Source organism: Physella acuta, unplaced genomic scaffold (assembly GCF_028476545.2).
Source record: "Physella acuta isolate Inbredline_101_S28 unplaced genomic scaffold, ASM2847654v3 ptg000085l, whole genome shotgun sequence".
Lineage (NCBI taxonomy): Eukaryota > Metazoa > Mollusca > Gastropoda > Physidae > Physella > Physella acuta.
In genome coordinates, this window is record NW_026731605.1 from 188,209 (window position 1) to 206,971 (window position 18,763).

At 32.5% G+C, this 18,763-nt stretch overlaps 1 protein-coding gene across 1 annotated transcript; it reads left to right on the forward strand.

Moving 5' to 3' along the window:
- The first annotated feature begins 2,675 nt into the window (after window positions 1-2,675).
- Window positions 2,676-18,651, forward strand: LOC131958279 (protein pellino). Its single transcript, XM_059323222.1, has 10 exons — window positions 2,676-2,785; window positions 10,539-10,650; window positions 11,538-11,667; window positions 12,150-12,251; window positions 12,337-12,534; window positions 12,637-12,822; window positions 13,200-13,298; window positions 13,394-13,606; window positions 14,424-14,539; window positions 14,664-18,651. The coding sequence occupies exons 2-10, from the start codon at window positions 10,577-10,579 to the stop codon at window positions 14,800-14,802; spliced, it is 1,257 nt and encodes a 418-aa protein (XP_059179205.1). The 5' UTR covers window positions 2,676-2,785; window positions 10,539-10,576; the 3' UTR covers window positions 14,803-18,651.
- The last annotated feature ends 112 nt before the right edge of the window (window positions 18,652-18,763 follow it).

Consider the following 18,763-nt stretch of genomic DNA (forward strand, 5'->3'; position numbering starts at 1 on the left):
CATCACGTGATAAGTTTTTCCATTAATAAGATACTTAATTCATTAAAAAAATAATTAGTTCCCACTTGACACTTGTAATAAGGAATGTCAAAAATTTAGCAGAGAATTTTTAAAAAGGGTTTGGGCAGCCTAACTAGAAAACAGAATAGATCATTATGAGAATACAAAATATAGCTTCTGATAAAATTGTAACAGTGATCAAAGTAATATATTTTATACATTCATTAAAAATACAAGCAGAAATCAAATATGTTTTACATAAATTTAAAAGTAATCAAAATGACATGAATAAATCTTTTGCATTTACAGTAAAATAAGAATAATGTAATTTGCAAATTAATTTAAATCCAGGGTCAGTGTATACAATTAAGGATAAATTAAAACAATATATATAGCACTTTTTAACACCATAAATGTTTAAAAATAACAAATTAAAAGTAATAAAAGTAAATTTGGTGATTGTATTTTATAAGTATGTAGAACTCAGAAGTACAAAGAAATCTGAGAAAGTGAATAGTTTACATTTAACAAATATTAAGAAACTGAAACACATGTAAGTTAATGTAAGTAAAGCTTTTAACTTGTATTATATCACCAAAAAAATGTTATAAAAACAAATGAAAACTTAAGCAATTATAATGAAACTGATGGTTTCTTGAGACTAAAATAAGTAAACAATCTTTAGGCCTATATGGACAAACTGTAAAAGTATGTAATCATTTTTTATTTCACCAAATTCAGTTTGTTTTGCCAAGTTGTTTTTTTCTAAACCTAACTATTATTAGTTAAGTAGGAATAGATTTAAATCAATATATCAGTGAGCATTATCCATCCTGTATTTAAAACCAAAAATAATCAAATGTTCACAAGTTTCTAAATTCAAAGGCCTACTTTATATTAAAATTTTAAGTATGTCAGATTAGTATGATAAGCCATTTGCTTCAATGATTTGAGATTGTTTTTAAAAAAAAAATAACAGTGACCACAAAACTTGAAATGTTTTCTACTGAGTTTATATAAAAGCTTCAAATACATTACAAGATCCTGATACACTCAAAAATCTCTCACATTTCTATTTAATGAAACAGCAAATTCCTAAGTGCCTTAGTACATTTATAAAATAAAATTAGCGTTTAAGCTTCAAATTTCACATGACATAAATAAAGTGCTTGGATTGGGATCTGTATTAACATTTAGGGTTTGGCTAGTACCATAGTGATAGTAGAAAAAGAATAGCATACGCACAATACATTTTTTATTTATTTGTAAGCACATAGATATCTCATTATTTGGTAAGGTACTGAGTAGGTCTATTATATAGTTACTGCAAACTAAGCTAAAAGTAGCTAGACTCATCATCTTTTCCCTTTTTACCCAAGACACTAACTAAAAAAAACTGAAAAGTGAATCCAAAAACAACACTTCCCTCACTTGATGTTTTGAGTTATGTAATGCCTACTAAACTTTTATACTGGAGTAATAAATCTAATATTCAATTGATTCATATTTACGGCATTATAATTTAATTGAATTGAAGCATATTTCTAATGTAATACATTACATTTATTACAGGATTTGAACTACTAAATTAGTAAAATTCAAAGCACTTCCAATAATAATTCATTGAATCAATTTATTTTACTGTAGGGTAAAACACTCAAATACACTCCTTTGCTTTTCACAAGAGAATCTAGACAGATCTAGTCTAGCTAAAAAGACTACACTACAGTACAGTAACACAGTAAATGACTAACTGCACCTCCTGCACTGTAGTAGAAATCTCTAGTCTAGATGTAGTAAAAACTAAAGTTTACATGTTTTCTACTTTGTCTGCAAAGTCCTTAATTTGTTTTCCAATTTCATTGGCAAGCTCTTCTTTTGATGCTTTTGGGTGCTCTTTAACATATTTTGAAATTCTTAGAATTGTCTCTGTGCGAAGTGTTTCTAATTCTTGATTTCCACTTAATCTCTGCCATACTTCTTTGATTAGTTTTACAGTGGCGAGTTGTTCTGCCATATTTGAGTCACCAGTATGTGCCCACACCAATGTTGATATCTGCTCCATTAAGTTGAAATCGATAGACATTTTGGATGATTTTTTATTTAATATTTTTAGTTTAGTCGTCAAAAATTAATCAAAAAATTATTATTTTTTTTCTAAACTGTAGTAGGCAGATCAAGTAGATCTATAATATTAATAACGTCACGTCTAATTACACTGTAACTCAAACAACAAGATCTTCAGTACATCTAGAACTTAATCTAATCCTATTTAGGTATATTTTGAAGTAGTCGGTAGCAGAACAGACTAAAAAATAAATAGGAATCTAGGAGTGCACTGTTACTGTTAGAGATTTCCCTGAGTTTTTTTTCTTTTGTTTACTTCCGTACTAGCCTAAGTAGGTGTCATTATTTACATACTGTACGCATGCGTCGAAAAGTATGATATACAAATAGCACCTATATAAATATTTATTTCCCACCATTACGTTTTACACGGTGAACTTAGTTAATGTGAATATACGAAATGACTATAATGTTTTGCATCGATTCAAATGTTATTAACAATTTTGTATCGTAATATTGGGTTCAGTTATTTGGTTAGCAATAACACAAATAATGTCCTGTTCGAGATTTGGTATACCATACTTTGGGCTTTCCTCTTCCGGTAGAAAAGTAGGTCAAGATTAGGTTTAGGAAATCGCTAAATATCAGTGACTCGGTGCTGCTGTGTAGTATTCAGTCTTTGTATTCATTCATACTGAATTTGATAAAATAACAAAAGGTAAACCTGTTTTTCCTCAATGTTAATTCTTCCATGTATACTTTACATGTGAGTTTTTACGGAACAAATTACATTTTAATTTGTTTATAACTAGGGAACGAGAATCGAGAAAAAACTAAAAGTGTAAAAAAGTAACAAAAAAGACTAAGAAAAACCTTGTCTTCCATGACTCAGGTCTGATAGATGTGGAGGGTAAAATCTTAGTTTAGCGTCGTAAATTCCAACGTAGCTAGTAATGTGCGATGAAGGTAACTAATGAATATTTCATTCATTTGGCCATATTTATGTCATATTTTACATAATATAACAGATAATTGAATAACAAATCACAATCCAAGACCAAACCAGTCGTAAATATCCTGGAATAAACTTTAAACTACCCCGTTCGAGACAACAATGAGTAAATACAAGCAGCGGCCATGTTTTAAAAACAATAAATTGTCTATTCGCATGTCTTTTGTGTTGATTTTGTGGTTTAATATGACTGTTTTGTATTGGTTTAATATATGCCGGGGGTCGTCCATAAATGACGTCACACTCGTAGGGGGGAGGGGGGTCCGTAATTTTGTGACGTTGTGTGATGAGGGGGAGGGGGAGGGGTTCAGATGGTGCGACGTCACACTTTTGCATTTTAAAAAAGTAATGTTAGAAAACGAATTTTAGACGTTATTTTGCGTTTTAAAAAACTGTTTTAATACATTATAATAACAATTAATCAATTGTTATTATAATGTATTAAAACAGTTTTGACAGAGTTCAGACAAGATTTTGGAAAAACATAGCTGTTTAAAAACAATTCAACTGCAATTTTGAGGGGGGGGGGGGTTGTAGGCTAAGGTGTGACGTCATTTTAGGGGGGGGGGGGGGTCTGGCTTTTTGTGACAACGTGTGACGGAGGGGAGGGGGAGGTAAAAATCGTCAAAAAAGCGTGACATCATTTATGGATGACCCCCTGTATAGTAATTTTACTTTTTTTTAAAAAATATAGTTGACATGAATGACTAATAAACTTTATCAGACTTAATAGTGTGCATCCAAGACCACAACAATTGTTGGGAGGTCAAACTTTTGAACACTTTATTTGCAAATCAATATTAGATCGCTCATAAATGACGTCGCTCTTAAGATAGTAATGACAGCGTGCATTATTACAGAACAAACATATGAACATATTGTTTCAGATAGAAATTGTGATTTGTGGTGGGGAGAAGTTGAGTAGAACTCAGCGATATGATTTTGGAGACAGGTCAGGTTTTTTTTAGTGAAAACAGGGGATGGTTGTGGGAGAAAGACCAGCTGTAGAAGTATGACGCGTCATTCATTGGTGATCCATTTTCTCAGTGGGGACGATAGAACTATTAAGAAGGGTCAAGAAATGTAAAAAGCATGCTGAGTCGCATTTCTTGAACCCCACCTTTTCCCCCACTTAGCACATCGTCACCCGAGTTAACGCTCGCGCGTGATGTCATATACCGGTACCGCCGACCGTTAGGCTAATTTGATAGAAAAATACAAACAAGCACTGCCGTTTTGACGCTTATGCGACGTTTAATTTGATTACATAAGTTGGTGTTCATTAAACAGCCCCTAACACATTTATCACTCGTCCATTTAAACGTACGTGGTTATTTCTGCTGTCTTGAGACTTTCGGCCCTTTAAAAATGTATTAAGCTCTCACCGTATAGAACTAGACTACCCATATTAAGCTCCAAAAGAAGCTTGGTGAAAACAGGATGGCCGTCCGATTTTGAAGCTACTCTGCGCTTTATAAAAAGCACAATAAACGATGACACTTATATTAAAGTAAATTATAGTTCTGAATCTTGATACATTAAAAGTGATATTTGGAAATTAAAAGCCAGACAGTCAACATGATATTTCAATTTAAGTCCAAGAAAATAAATTTCCTCAAACGACGGAACATTACTAAATTTTCGCGCTGTTTAGCGAAATCGAATTTAAGTATCATCTTACAAAGCGCGATAGCCTACTGTTGCTCTAACGCGGCCCATGCTAATGGCTGTATTCCTAACGCCCCGCATTAGACGCGGCTTATTCGTCGGCAGGCATTTGGTGTCAAGCCTTTTTGACGTGGAGAATGTGTTGAGGCCGTTTTGCAAAATGTCTTAAACTATCAGGCTTGCAACATTTTTGATGAGCAAGGTATACGTATACTAATGCTTATTTATCGTTATTTTGATTGAACAAAGCATTATAGAGGTTCTCTGTCAATGATCTAGGTATTTTCCCCGTTCACCTCCTTTCATGAGACCGACACGTCATAAATTGCGGAGCCGCTTGAGTTGACGTCACAAATCTTTACTCACTCCCGTAGCAAATAATATGTGATATCATTTATGGACAACCCTATATCACTCACTTGGGTACTTGATATTGACAATTTGACAACAAAGGATAACCAAAATGTGTCCGGCAGGTGGAGACTTGCGATGGACCATAATGACAACACGCACTTAAGGGGTGGACTGGCTCATTGTTTTAGATCAGGGGTCTCCAAACTACGGCCCGCGGGCCGGATGCGGCCCGCGAGGTCCTCTCATCCGGCCCGCGGAGATCTTTTTGTCCACGGAAAAAACGTTTGTTGGTTATGGCTGAGGAGCTTTGCCCAGAAAAATCAAAGACATGCCTGGAAGAAACTGGCCCCCGAACAGAAATTTGATAGTTAATGCGGCCCTCGGACTGAAAAGTTTGGAGACCCCTGTTTTAGATGATGTTTTACTAGGGAAGCTGGTGGATAATACATTTTGTCTCTCCGTATATATATAAATGATGACAAACATTTAATGTTGTCAAAATTATGGTTAGAGATCTTAGATAAGGCAGAGTGAAGCGTAATTTTTTACATTATGACTTGTTGTCAGTAGCGTAGCGAGGGGGGGGGGGGGCGGGGGGGAGGGACATATGTCCCCGGGCGCCGACCTTAAGGGGCGCCAAAATGGGTTGGAAAAATAAATTGAAAGGCTTAGGGGGGGGGGTGCAAATTGAAAGTTTGAGGGGGTGCAAATCGAAATCTTGAGGGGGGGGGTGCAAAATCGAAAGTTTGAGGGGGGGTGCAAATCGAAATCTTGAGGGGGGTGCAAATCGAAAAGTTTGTCCCCAGGCGCCGGGAAGGGTCGCTACGCCTCTGCTTGTTGTGACATTGACAACAAAAATATGACGGAGGTTGGGGTTTAATTAAGGTAAAGAGAAGTAAAAAAATGTCATAAGTTACGGTATAATCACTAATTGATGAAAAGAAAAACCTGAAATGAAAATAGTCATTCAAACAATAAGAAAAAACTCAAACTATATAGTAATAGTAAGATCAAATAAACATTAGTTAAAAAAACGTGATTTAATACATGGATACAAGTTGCATCTCACAATGCTTCTAGAATTAATAAAGTTGTTTGTTAGGAAATTCAGTTTTTAAAGGGCAGAATTTTAAAAAAAAAAATGCTTTGTAATACGGACTATACAACAAGACAATCATATTTAAATACATTTTCATACGAATAGAAATGAAAGGGAAGCTACTCTAAATAACATTTTCTCAAGATGGCTGCTGTTTTTAATAGCAGATTTACTATCTCGAACAGGGTTGATAAAAATTAATTTCAGGATATTTAAATTGATTTAATTATAAATGGTGATCTATTATTCAATTATCTATAATATTTTATCAAAATATACGAAAATATACTTATATTTAATGACATATTCATTAGTTCACTCTCTCCCACATTACTAGTTTTGGCCGAATTTACGACGCTAAACTAAGATTTTACCGATGTGGAGTTGTAGTTAAAAACTTACAGTGACTTACACCTAGGATCTAATCTAGATTTCTAAGTGTCTCTTAAAAACTTAAGTGATCAGATACAGTTAAGGAGTGATAGTGATATTATTATCATAATTCGATATTCTTAGTATGAAACGTCCAAAGAAAGAAATATAGCTGCTAGAGTTAGAGTGGTAGTACTAGCTAGCTAGTTTAGTAGTTAGTGAATAGATAGTAGCTAGACTCTACTTATAGTGACCTAGTCATTTGAGTTGTTACTGTAATAAGTATAAAGTTATAATTCTGTTCTAGATCTACAGGTTCAATTTACAATTACAGTAAAATGTTGAACAGAATGATGAAGTAGAGTTCAGTTCATGTTTCTTGACCTCAGCATATAAAATGGGGTGTGGGGAAATTGCGAGACGCGAAAAGCGAAATGGCGAGGCGGGAAAATGCGAGAAGGGCGCGAAAACTGTCGGTCACGTGACTTTTTGTCTCGCATTTTACCACAACCCAATACTTACGCTGGGTGGTGTTGAAATGCGAAGATTTCTGCGAAAAATTTACCGCTCCCGATTTTCAGTGGTATTTGGTCCAGACTTCAAAGATGTTTCGTTTACATTGTTAAAACTTCCGATTTTTCAGTCGCTAGACATACTGATGATTTGTGAACTCCCCCCCCATCTTTTGTGTCGACTTAGAATACCACCTTGTTCGAAACCGCCGAAATACCGCTGACAATAAATCAACTTCTTTCTTTTGTGTGGAATGCCGAGGCCGCCTGATTTACCGTCTTTACCGTGCCCCAATCCGCTGCCGAAGCAAACATATTTTGTATTGTTGCATAGAAACTTTGAATTATAGCCGCCGCCAGTGTTGTGTGTGGGATGAACGGGGAGGTCAACTGTGATGCGAATGTGACATGTTATGAATGCGGATTGGAAGAAGTAGCCAAAGAAAAATGTATAAATGGGAGTCTAATGAACTTGTTTAGATGTACTATGTGTGAAAGATGGTGTCACGAGGTGTGTTTGAGTAGTGCTAGGACTGTTTCAGAAGATTTTGTTTGTAAATTTTGTTTGTAATTAAAATTACTTAATAAAAAATCAATTACACTTTTTAGAACTGTTTATACTCAAACTTTTACACTTTTTGCAAGTACAACAATCCATGAATACATGTTGCAGAATATCTCTCTTGCTGACAAGATTATACCAGTTGACAATGACACATCTCATGTTTGTATAAACATGAGCGGGCTAGATTTTTAAAATTAATGCCGACTGAGACGGGATTTTCCTCTCGCTAACGATGTTAGGATTTTTAAATAGATAGATCTAGATATAGATCTATCTATCTTCTTAGTATCTATCTATCTATATAATAAAATCTAGATAAAAAATAACAACATACAACACTCGTGTTAAAGGGTATTGCTAAATGCTTGTTTATTTTAAAACAAAAAAAAATAATTTAAATAAATAAAGATGAAAAAAGCATGAAAAAAACTTTTTTTTCGCAAAAAGTGTCTCGCATTTCCCCGCCTCGCCATTTCGCTTTTCGCGTCTCGCAATCTCCCAACACCCTATAAAATGGGATAATCAAATCTCATCAGCCTATGCCTAGCAACCTTTACTTTCCCTAATGTCTAAATAAATGTGAGTTAGGTACCTATTAGAGCAGTGTGGACTCAGGGTCGTTCCACTGACTTAATCCCAGATCGATCTTGAGACTTTTGGGTTAGCAGTTGAGCGCTGTATTTCTAGGCCACGCCATCCACAACTCTACTAAGTACTATAGGCACCTACTTGATTAACAGTTTGAGTTTAGTTTTATGTTGCAGCACTATAGGATGGCAGAGCACATAATTCTCTATCTCAAAAGTAGTGAATTTGGAATCCATTAGGTTCTTTTGACTGGGAATCTGTCCAGTTATGGAATCATGCATTTTTTATGCTTTGTGCGGTTATTAACTAAAGGTGACAGTTTTTAGCGCAATTTTCATACGGACAATTGCGATTATTAACTCGTCATTTCTGGATGGATGTGTCCCCCCAGCTTTAAGTCGTATCTCCTCCTCAACGAAGCAATATCGAGGACTAGTTCCAAAAGCAAATATGTTAAGCATGTTCCGAGGATGATTGTGGGCCAAAAAATTCCCGGAATTCCTTCCTGGATTTCCGGAAGATCCAAAAATCCTCGAAAAAATGCAGTTTTTGGCCCATATCTCGGCAACCAGACCACTTAGCGACTTGAAACATTTACCAATCGATTCCTGCCATAATTTAGAACAATATTGCAGAAGAAAGTTCTCAAAAATATCCTTTCGTTCTGTCACAAAAATTTTTAAAAAATTACATAAACACCTACAAACCGATCGTTCTCCTAGCTTGAACGCACCCCAGCATTATACGTCTTGTGTTTTGTCCCAGTGTGTGCTTTACGCTACGACAGAGCTACGGGTTATGAACATAATACACTACAGTACTATATAGCAATATATAGATCTATGGGGAAAGGGATGTGCCAAAATAATCTATTTTTCGCTGTCTTTTAGATACTGCTATAAGTTTATTTTTTACTTATTAATTCAAACGTTATTTTTGTACCCTATTAATTTATTTATAATTTATTTGAGAGTGATAGGGAGTTACAATTACAAGGTTTTGTTTCGCTAGGCCTAATCATTTTTTCACATTTTTTAAAAACAAACTTGATCACTATCTATTTTTAGATAACATAAGGAAATTGCGCTTAAATTGTCACTAGACTTTTTATTAACTTGTTTAAACCATGCAACCAGGTGTATAATAATTGTAATCAATATATTTTCATTAGCAAGTATATATATATATCACCTTGCAAGTTACCTATTCATAACTCACATTTTACCCCTATACCATACACACTTTGTATTTAACAGTTTGTCTGTTCTAAGTTTGTTGTAGCATTTTTTCCCAAATGTGTTGAAATGTGCAAAAAAAACCTGCTACAGTTTAGTACATTATTATTGTACATTATTATTATTTCTGTATCTGACTCCTGTCACAAATAAATGCTTTAGAATTCTACTAAATGTATATTTGATAGCATCTGAATGAGACTTAGCACTTTTCTATCCATCTGGTAATGTTTGCTTCATCCATATAAAGAACTATGAGTCTGATAATCAACAGAACGTAATTTTGTTTAATTGAAAATAAATTATTTTAAGGCCAAAAGTCAACTCATATACCAATTATGTTCAATTAACTAAATGGATGAAATACTATTATTTGAATACAAATTGTAGGTGGGAGAGTATATGATGGCCAACTCCTCAATTCAACCGAGGGAGGCTCATTAGCTGAGGATAGCAGCCCATACTGGAGAAAACTTTAAAATAAATAACCAGCTGTCTTGTTGTAGATTGTTCTTTGTGTGAGCAAATTCAGAAACAAAAGCAGATTAAAATATGAGTCAACAATGATAAAATTTTAACTTGTATCTTAATTATGTTGTCAGCAATTTCCTTCAATAATACAACTAAGAAGCAGGATAAGTCACGTTTTAAAAAAATAATAAAATGTTATCTCATAAGCCTTTAATCGATTTATAGTTGTAACAATTCCATTATAAATTAAATAACTGACCTCTAATACAATTGAAAATAAGTATTTTTCAATCCATTAATAACTGATATAAAAAAATTATTTAAAATACATATTTTCCCTAAAATGAGGTTCTGCAACATTGAGATGTTGTAAAAACAAGTTTTTTTTTTTAAATGTATCATTTACAAATCATTAAATCCATATAGTAAAAATCCATGCATTGTAGTATCACTATAAAAACAGTTTACCTTACAACAACAATATAGCTGCATAGAACCCTAGTACAACTTAAAACCAATCTGCCTCTATGAATACTTTAAGAAAGACTTTAAATTGTGTGTACAATGTATAATTTGGTAATGTATGTCTCTCCAGAAGTATTGTGTCCAGTTTGAATTTGCTGACATGTAAAGATGTCAGTTGATTCTTCTAATCAAGCATCAGAGGCTGTGGAGAACATTAAATATGGAGAACTTGTTGTACTTGGGTAAGATGTTGAACACTTGATTGGCTTTTTAACACGTTTTTCTTAACTCAGCTTCGCGTTTGTGGATGTGTTTGTTGTTAAAATTGACATCGAAAATTAGCCCACTTCTGATTGCTCTATAGATCTGAAATTTGGCATGCAGGCTACTTTCGCCTAACAATTTCAGATGCAATCATAAAAACTAGCAATTAGAGACCGTAATTAGCTTAATTTAATTACGCCCTAAGGACCATAAAATTGAGGACATGATTTCTAAAGATACCGACAAGACTGAAGGCCTATTGACACAGTTACTTCGGCCCCAATCGATGTGAGCGCGCTGGCCGTGATCGTATAGTGGTTAGTACTTCGCGTTGTGGCCGCGACAACCCAGGTTCGAATCCTGGTCGCTCAAGATTTTTAGTCCGTGTATTTATAAACACTTAGTCAAGTCATACTTAATCAAGTCATTGGATAAAGTAGAAAATAAACTATATAAAAAACTTTTTTTAAAAACCACGTTTTTCATGTGTAGCAACGGACTAAAAAGGAGAAAATAAAATACTTAAAAAAAACTTTTTAAAAAACCACGTTTTTCTTGTGGACTAAAAAGTAAAAAATAACTATTTACATACATTTGATGACAAAAAACGTGGGTCGGGCAGATGGGTCGGGAAATTTGATGGTGAACGTACCCACGTTTTTTTAGAGATAACATGTACTGTTCTGGTTTTAAACAAATATTTACTTTTTTTCATTCTCTCTCCTACTTTCTTATTTCTTTTTAATCTGGTTACTAGTTTAATCTCAAAGTGATCTTTTCTGTTTTAAACTAAAAATAGCTCAGCTTTCAATTTTATTTTAATCTTGAGCTTAATTCCACACTGGACAATTTTTTTTCCCAATAGCTACAATGGACATTTAATTTCTGGTGACAAAGGGAGGAGAAGGAGTAAATATGTTCTTTGGAAGAGGGAGAAAGCAAATGGAGTGAAGCCTTCCCAGAAGCACCTTGTCACTAATCCTCAGTCATCCCAGGTAAACAATGCTTGGGTTGTTGGTGTTTGAAGGTGTCCCCACTGTTTGGACAATGAATTTAATGTTGTGGCAATAGAATGGGTTTTCTCACATTGTGTTGTCTGGGCATCAGTATAAAACATTTTTTTATTAGCTCAATATTGATAAATTGAAAATTATAGGCCTAGTTTAAATTATGTGTGACTATTTTCTCTAAAAATGGTACTAAATATGAAAGTATTTGAAATAACTTAATTTTTTTTAATTTAAATAAGTTGGTAGTATGTACACAATTTTTTTTAATTGAAGATAACTGTTATATCAGTTAATAATAAAAGCTATTATCCCTGCACAATTAATAGAATTTCAATTTAACACAATAGTACTGCTGATGAATTTGTGAAATGTGTTAATTTTTAATTTTTTTTTTTTTTTTTTTTTTTTTGGTAACTTATTGTAGGCTCGCTCTTACCTCTTTTTTCTTTCCACCTTTTTTTTTCTAGGCTGTGCAAGATCAATCCAAACACTCAGTATCTTATACACTGTCTCGCAATAGAGCTATTATTGTTGAGTATCTCAGGGATGATGAGACTGATATGTTTCAGGTAGGAGCTGATTATTATAAGATATTTGTTTTAAACAGCTGATCTGTGTCAATATAATATACCTTAATATAACTCTCTGTTTTAGATTGGAAGATCAATGGAGGGTCCTATAGATTTTGTTGTTATGGACACCGTCCCAGGTCATCTTAGGACTCAAAGGGACACTGCACCACAGAGCACAATTTCTCGCTTTGCCTGTCGTATAATTGTTGATCGAGCACCTCCTTATACTGCTAGGATTTATGCAGCAGGTTTTGATTCTGGAAGGAACATATTTTTAGGGGTAATATAATAATTACTATTTTAATAAATTAATTTTGTATATATTTTTAAAATTTATTATGTACATTTTTAGTGGTTTAATTGTGTTTCTTAAATCCTCCAGGAGAAAGCTGTGAAGTGGTGCTCAGATGACAATGTGGATGGACTTACAACTAATGGTGTGTTCATAATGCAACCTCAAGGTGGCTTCACCCCCTCTGGAAAGCCTGGCCCCTGGCGAGAAGTTTCTGTTGGAGGTAGTCTATTCTCCCTGCGAGATTCACGGCCTTCGCCCCTCAAAAGTCATCAGGTGATTGATTATAACATTTATTACACAGTCATAAAAACTAGTTTATGTGAAAAAGTGCTGAGATTGTTACTTTGTGTGTTCTGCTGTTCACTTCAGTTGCAAGCAAACAATTTGATCAAGATTTAAATAGTTAAGGACTATTCTTTTGTGTGTTTGGTATCATATTCTCTTTAACTCACACCCTAAACTGTTGGGTTTTTTTTTTTAAAACAATTTTTTTTTAACTTTGCTGTTTATTTAGAAAGAAAAGTTTAGACAACCTGTTCACTATATTAAGATGCTTTTTAAACAGAATAAGCCACCAGATTAACATTTTGTAATTAAATTATCATTTATTGATTTGAACAAAGGACATTCAATACTTCTTCAAATTTTAGATGACAGAAGAAGACAATGTTTTGCGTGATGGAACTTTAATTGATCTCTGTGGGGCAACTATTGTATGGAGGTCTGCTCTAGGACTCATTTCATCACCTGTAAGTAATCCTATTCTAATTGAGATGATGCTCAATTAACTGCTTTTATAAATTCTCGGCTTTTTATTTATAACACTAATGTTATGTATTTACAGAGTGATTATGAGTTTCAACAGTTGGTTGGTAGAATCAATGCTGGTCGCCCACAGTGTCCAGTGGGGTTAAACACACTAGTCCTGCCCACAAGGGACTCTTTAAATTTGAAGGATCGACAGCCGTATGTTTATATTCCTTGTGGACATGTTCATGGTAACCATGAGTGGGGTCAAGCAGACACTAATGTCAGAAAATGTCCATTGTGTCTAAATGTAAGTATAATATTTAGTTTAGGTTTTAAAGAGCCATAACCTTTGGAGGTATTGTATAATGCATTCAAACTTATTTACCCATAGCCATCCTATATTCCCGAACAAAATTTTATGCCATACTTTCCTCTGCTACAGATCTATGTAATGTTTTTTTTTCTCTGTAGTAACCAGAGACTTGTCAATAATTAGACTGAAATTATCATCTGAAGTCAGAAATTTTAACTTTTTCTTTCCTGCCAATTTTTTTAGGTTTATTGAAATTTAAGAAAAGTTTTTAGGGCAATAAAGTCATTAAAATTAATGAAACTAATGAAAATGAATTGACCTTAATTATCAAGAAAATAATAAAGTGATTTTCTGTAGAAGAAGGAAGTAGTTTTAGTGAAAGTTATTTTGGGTATTTTAGGTTTTTTTTATTGAAAAAATAGTACTGGGTGGGGGAATGGGCTGATGTAATTCTAAATTAGATTTTGAAAATTATTAAGTTATTAAAATTCAAACAAGCATTATTTTATTGCTTTTTTTTTATATATTCTTTTAAATATTTTTATGATCGACAGCCATTTGGGGAGTTTTTAATTCAGGCAAAACAAAGGGTTGAATTACAAATTGTATTTAGTTTTATTTTGTTTGGAGATTTTGTGTGCTTTGTTTAGGGTTAAACATTAATAAAATGTATTTTTAATAAACGGTTTAATTTTTTTACAAATGTATTCCAAGTTTGTATACTACAATTTCAACTGATTTGTTGGTAGATAGATGTACCACCTTATAAATGGTGAATGTAAAATAAGTGTCTTTGCATCATCATTTGCAGGATGGAACATTTGTCAAGCTGCAGATGGGTTTTGAGTTGAGTCTGTACGTCGACTCTGAGCAACCAACATACTGTTTTTCACCCTGTGGTCACATGGTGTCAGAATGCACTGCAAAGTATGTTTTTATGCTACTGTCTCTTTCTCTTATAAAACCTTTTTACCTATAGGTAACGTACAAAATAAAATATTCAGTGGTCACAGTAAATTGCTTTGAATGACCTTAATTTATCTAATTTTAGGTTTTGGTCAAGAATTGCTGTGCCTCATGGATCCCATGGTTTCCAGACTATCTGTCCATTTTGTGCCACGCCCTTGTCTGAAACAACCCCTTATATGAAGCTTATATTCCAGGACAACACCGACCTGCCAGTAACATGAAACTTTTTTTTTTAAATGATGCCTCAGTATGCTAAACACTGTCCTTATTGTCTCATTACTTTTACTTTGACTGTGTATATTTGTGGGATAGAAAATGTGGGCTGTATCTGAGTTAAATATAAAGTGGTCCATGATGCCACAAATCTGAGACATCTAATTTAAGGACAAAGAAATTACTGTTGAAAGATATTTTTCTACTAGTTTTTTAACAACCCCCACCCCCTGGCTATGTAACCTTTTGGCTAACCCTGGATACCTGGCTAGAGTTTGACAGGATAATTGGTTAACTTAGAAATCCAGCAACATGTAGAACATGTAATGCAGCAGCGTAATGTTGATATTTATAAATTATATATTTGAATGACGTCTTGCAGTTTTTCACACATCTATATAATTCATTGCAGATCTGAAATTTCTTAATACTCTCATGACTTTTGTAGGCTTAAAGACCAAAAGTAATTTTGGTTGCCTGCTTTTAGGTAATAGCATGGGCTTGATGTCCATTTGGGTAAGCAGGCCTACCTGTTGCAAGTGTTTCTGTTACCAATGTATGACATTGTGTAATCTCATACTTTTTATTGTCACTGATCTTCCAAATAACAATGCAGTACAATTGGCTATGTAAGTGGATATATATATATATATATATATATATATATATATATATATATATATATATATATATATATATATATACATGCACACACTCTATATTGTTGATGTTCCTTAGCATTCCTGGTTCATTGTTTCCTTTGTTTGAAAGCATGTTGCTAATTTAATTAATTTTAATCTTTGCTTAAAATTATCATCAGAAGTCAATATATAGTGAACTGTGTGTGAACAAAGATTATTGTTGTGTTTAATTATGTTAATTGTGTCTGACCTTTGATCCAGCAATAGTTGTTTCAAGCAATATTGTAAGAAGTTTGTATAGGATTGATTTTTTCCTCTTTCCTTACTATTTTTTTAAACTGAATGCATGCTTTGTGAAAGTTAGAATTATAACTTTATTTTTAAACACCCTAGCTCCCTCCATGATAAATATTATCATGACATTTAATATTTTAAAATTTCAATGGAACCTGCTTTCATTTTTTGTTACTGTATTTTATCTTTAATTAATACTAATTTCCTGTTTATGTTGTTGATATCTGTTTCTGATATTTATATATCTTGAAAACATAATACATGACATGAATCAAACTGACAATGCTATGCACCGTATTTGTAGAATGTGTTTAGTGGAAATAAATTATCCCACCTAGTTTTTGTACAACAAAATTTTAAAGATAGTGGTGCGAATAGTTTTTTTTTAAATTTTAAATATATAGTTCTTAAAACCAGCAACTTAACTATTCACTTGTAATGAGCAATCTCTGGTACATTGTAGGACCTGTAGCTATTATCATTTAAACTTTTCAACTAAGTTGCAGCAATTTTATAATTTCAGCTATTAGTGACCATTGTGAAAGTTATAGCTGTAGCTACTTAGAATTACTACAATACATTTACAATAGTCATTCTTTCCATTGTTCATTTTCATGCCTTTTGTATAGTATACATATATATTATATATAATTTGCTTTTAATTTTTGGGTTTAAAAGTTTGTATTAATTTTTGAGAAATTTACAGAAAAAACTCTTAAAATACAAAACATTCTAGTTATGTTTACACAGATAACCATAAGTTGTCTTAGTCAAAGTTTTTTTTTTATTGTACAAGTTTATAATAAACCAGCCAAGTTTAGGTTTACAATAACACTGGTTGTTACATTTTTAATCAACTGTTTTATGGCATACTTTTTTGTAACTTATCAGTTCTACACAGAATATTCTTTGAAAGTTATGAACATGAAATAATAAAATACTAATATTGGCCTAATGATATTAAAACATATTTTTATAAGCAAACTATTCTGTGTGTCCCAAGAAAGTGTAATGTGTTTTTGTGTACATATACATCAGCAGTGTTTTTTTTTTTTTTACATTTTTATTTCAGTATATAACGTTTGTCTAAACATATCATATATAACTAGGTATGTTCTTTACTTATACGAAGAGCTAATTTTACTGACATGTTAATCATAAGCCATATGCAAGGAGTGAATGTTGATGCTGCTAAATGTTCAGCTTGAGTGACTCTGTAATCAATATTTAAATGCATCTATGTGTACCGTTTGATTTTCCTGGATGAAACTGTACTTTTTATTTCTGATAATGATTACCTCATATTTCACTGTGTTAAACATTGTCACCACTGTATTTTATTTAATATACTCATCATTGAAGTCATCATGCTACTGCAACAAGTAACTTAATTACTAGTCAAGTGAATCAAGTTCTTTTATTGAACTGTGGCATTTCTTACTCTTGTATTGAGACTGTTAGCTTAATATTAAAGCCAGTATTTTAAAATAATTTAAAAGATTATCTTTTATTTTAAAAGTTTTCTCTAATAGTACTTAATGTGTAACAGACTAGTTTGATAAGTCTGTTAATTAATGTTAGTTACATGCATCAAAAAGTTTTAAATGAATAAATGTAAAAAAAAATTGGTATTGTTGTTGCTAAAAGATTATTTTAACACATCAGCTGTGCCTCGGACTAGAATCATGAAAATATAGAAAAATTAAATTTTTAAAATGTAAGATTAGTAAGCTAATCTGTTTTTAGTTAATTTTTTCTTCTAACTTCTAGGTATTGTAAGTATTGTAAGATAAAAGATTTAAGTTAATTTTAATAACATACTGACACATCACATATTGACACTTCAGCATCTCATGTGTAGTTTATGATTAAAGATAACAGAAGATTGTGTTTTCTAATTCTTGTGGTAGAATCCCTAGAAATTGAAACATTTTTTCACTATGCTAGCAGATGATTGATTTATATTCAGTGTGACTGGTAGAACAATTCCTACATATTTATATATATATATATAAACATTCCAGTTTTAGCAGCCTCCTTTCTTAGTTGTTTCACTGCTTTGCTTACAAGTTTCTAGTCATTTATTTGAATATACAAGGGTGTTTGTTTCTTTTGGAGCTTTTTAGAATAAATGTATTTTGTTGCTTTAGTAATTCAAATTGTACTTTGATATCAAGTTACTATAAGATTGTCATTTTCTGTGTGGCTTTTCTTACGTTTATATTTGCCTGATTAACTAATGTATCTGAGCTGTTAGGAGATACTGGTTATTATCCGTTACTTCTGTATTTAATATTTAAGTGTAGGCTAGAATATTCTGCTCTCTATATATTATATATACAAATTTAAAGACTAAATTTAGCAGTTACTTGACTTTGGATATAATGATTTGTGCCAAATGAACTACGATAAAAACCAATCACCAATTGAGAATATTTTTTTTTCATTAACACTGATTTAAATTTAAAGTAGAAACTGGTACTGGTAGATCTATACATTTAATGACTGCTGTTGGGTACTTTTAATTATTTTACACCATCTTCTTTGTGCATTAATTGAAAATATTCTTGTGGAAATATTGAGTGAGACTACTAAAATGTTGAATTGTCTATGCCAGTAATGTCATGCTATCCTTATTTATGTCAATGCTGTGGTAACTTGCAATTTAAAAACATGGATTTATAAAAACAGCAGGTAACATATATTTAGTGCATGGTTTGTCATTTCCACACTTTCACAGATTAAATGTATTTCAGTGTTTGATAAATTATTTACAGGTGTATTGCATCACTTCCTCCCTGTCTTTAAATAAGGCTATTTCACTTTGCATGTTATTATTAGCATTGTTACAAAAAACTGTTCTTTATTTGCCCTTAAGTTAATGTGAGAATTCAAAATGTAAATAAAGTGAAGACATAAATACTAACTTTGTCAATTCTTACACTAGCAGAATTTTCACACCAATTGTAAAGTGCACACCCTACTCCAAAACTCCATTTTTCTCAAAAAAAAAAAAAAAACCAATAAATAAAAC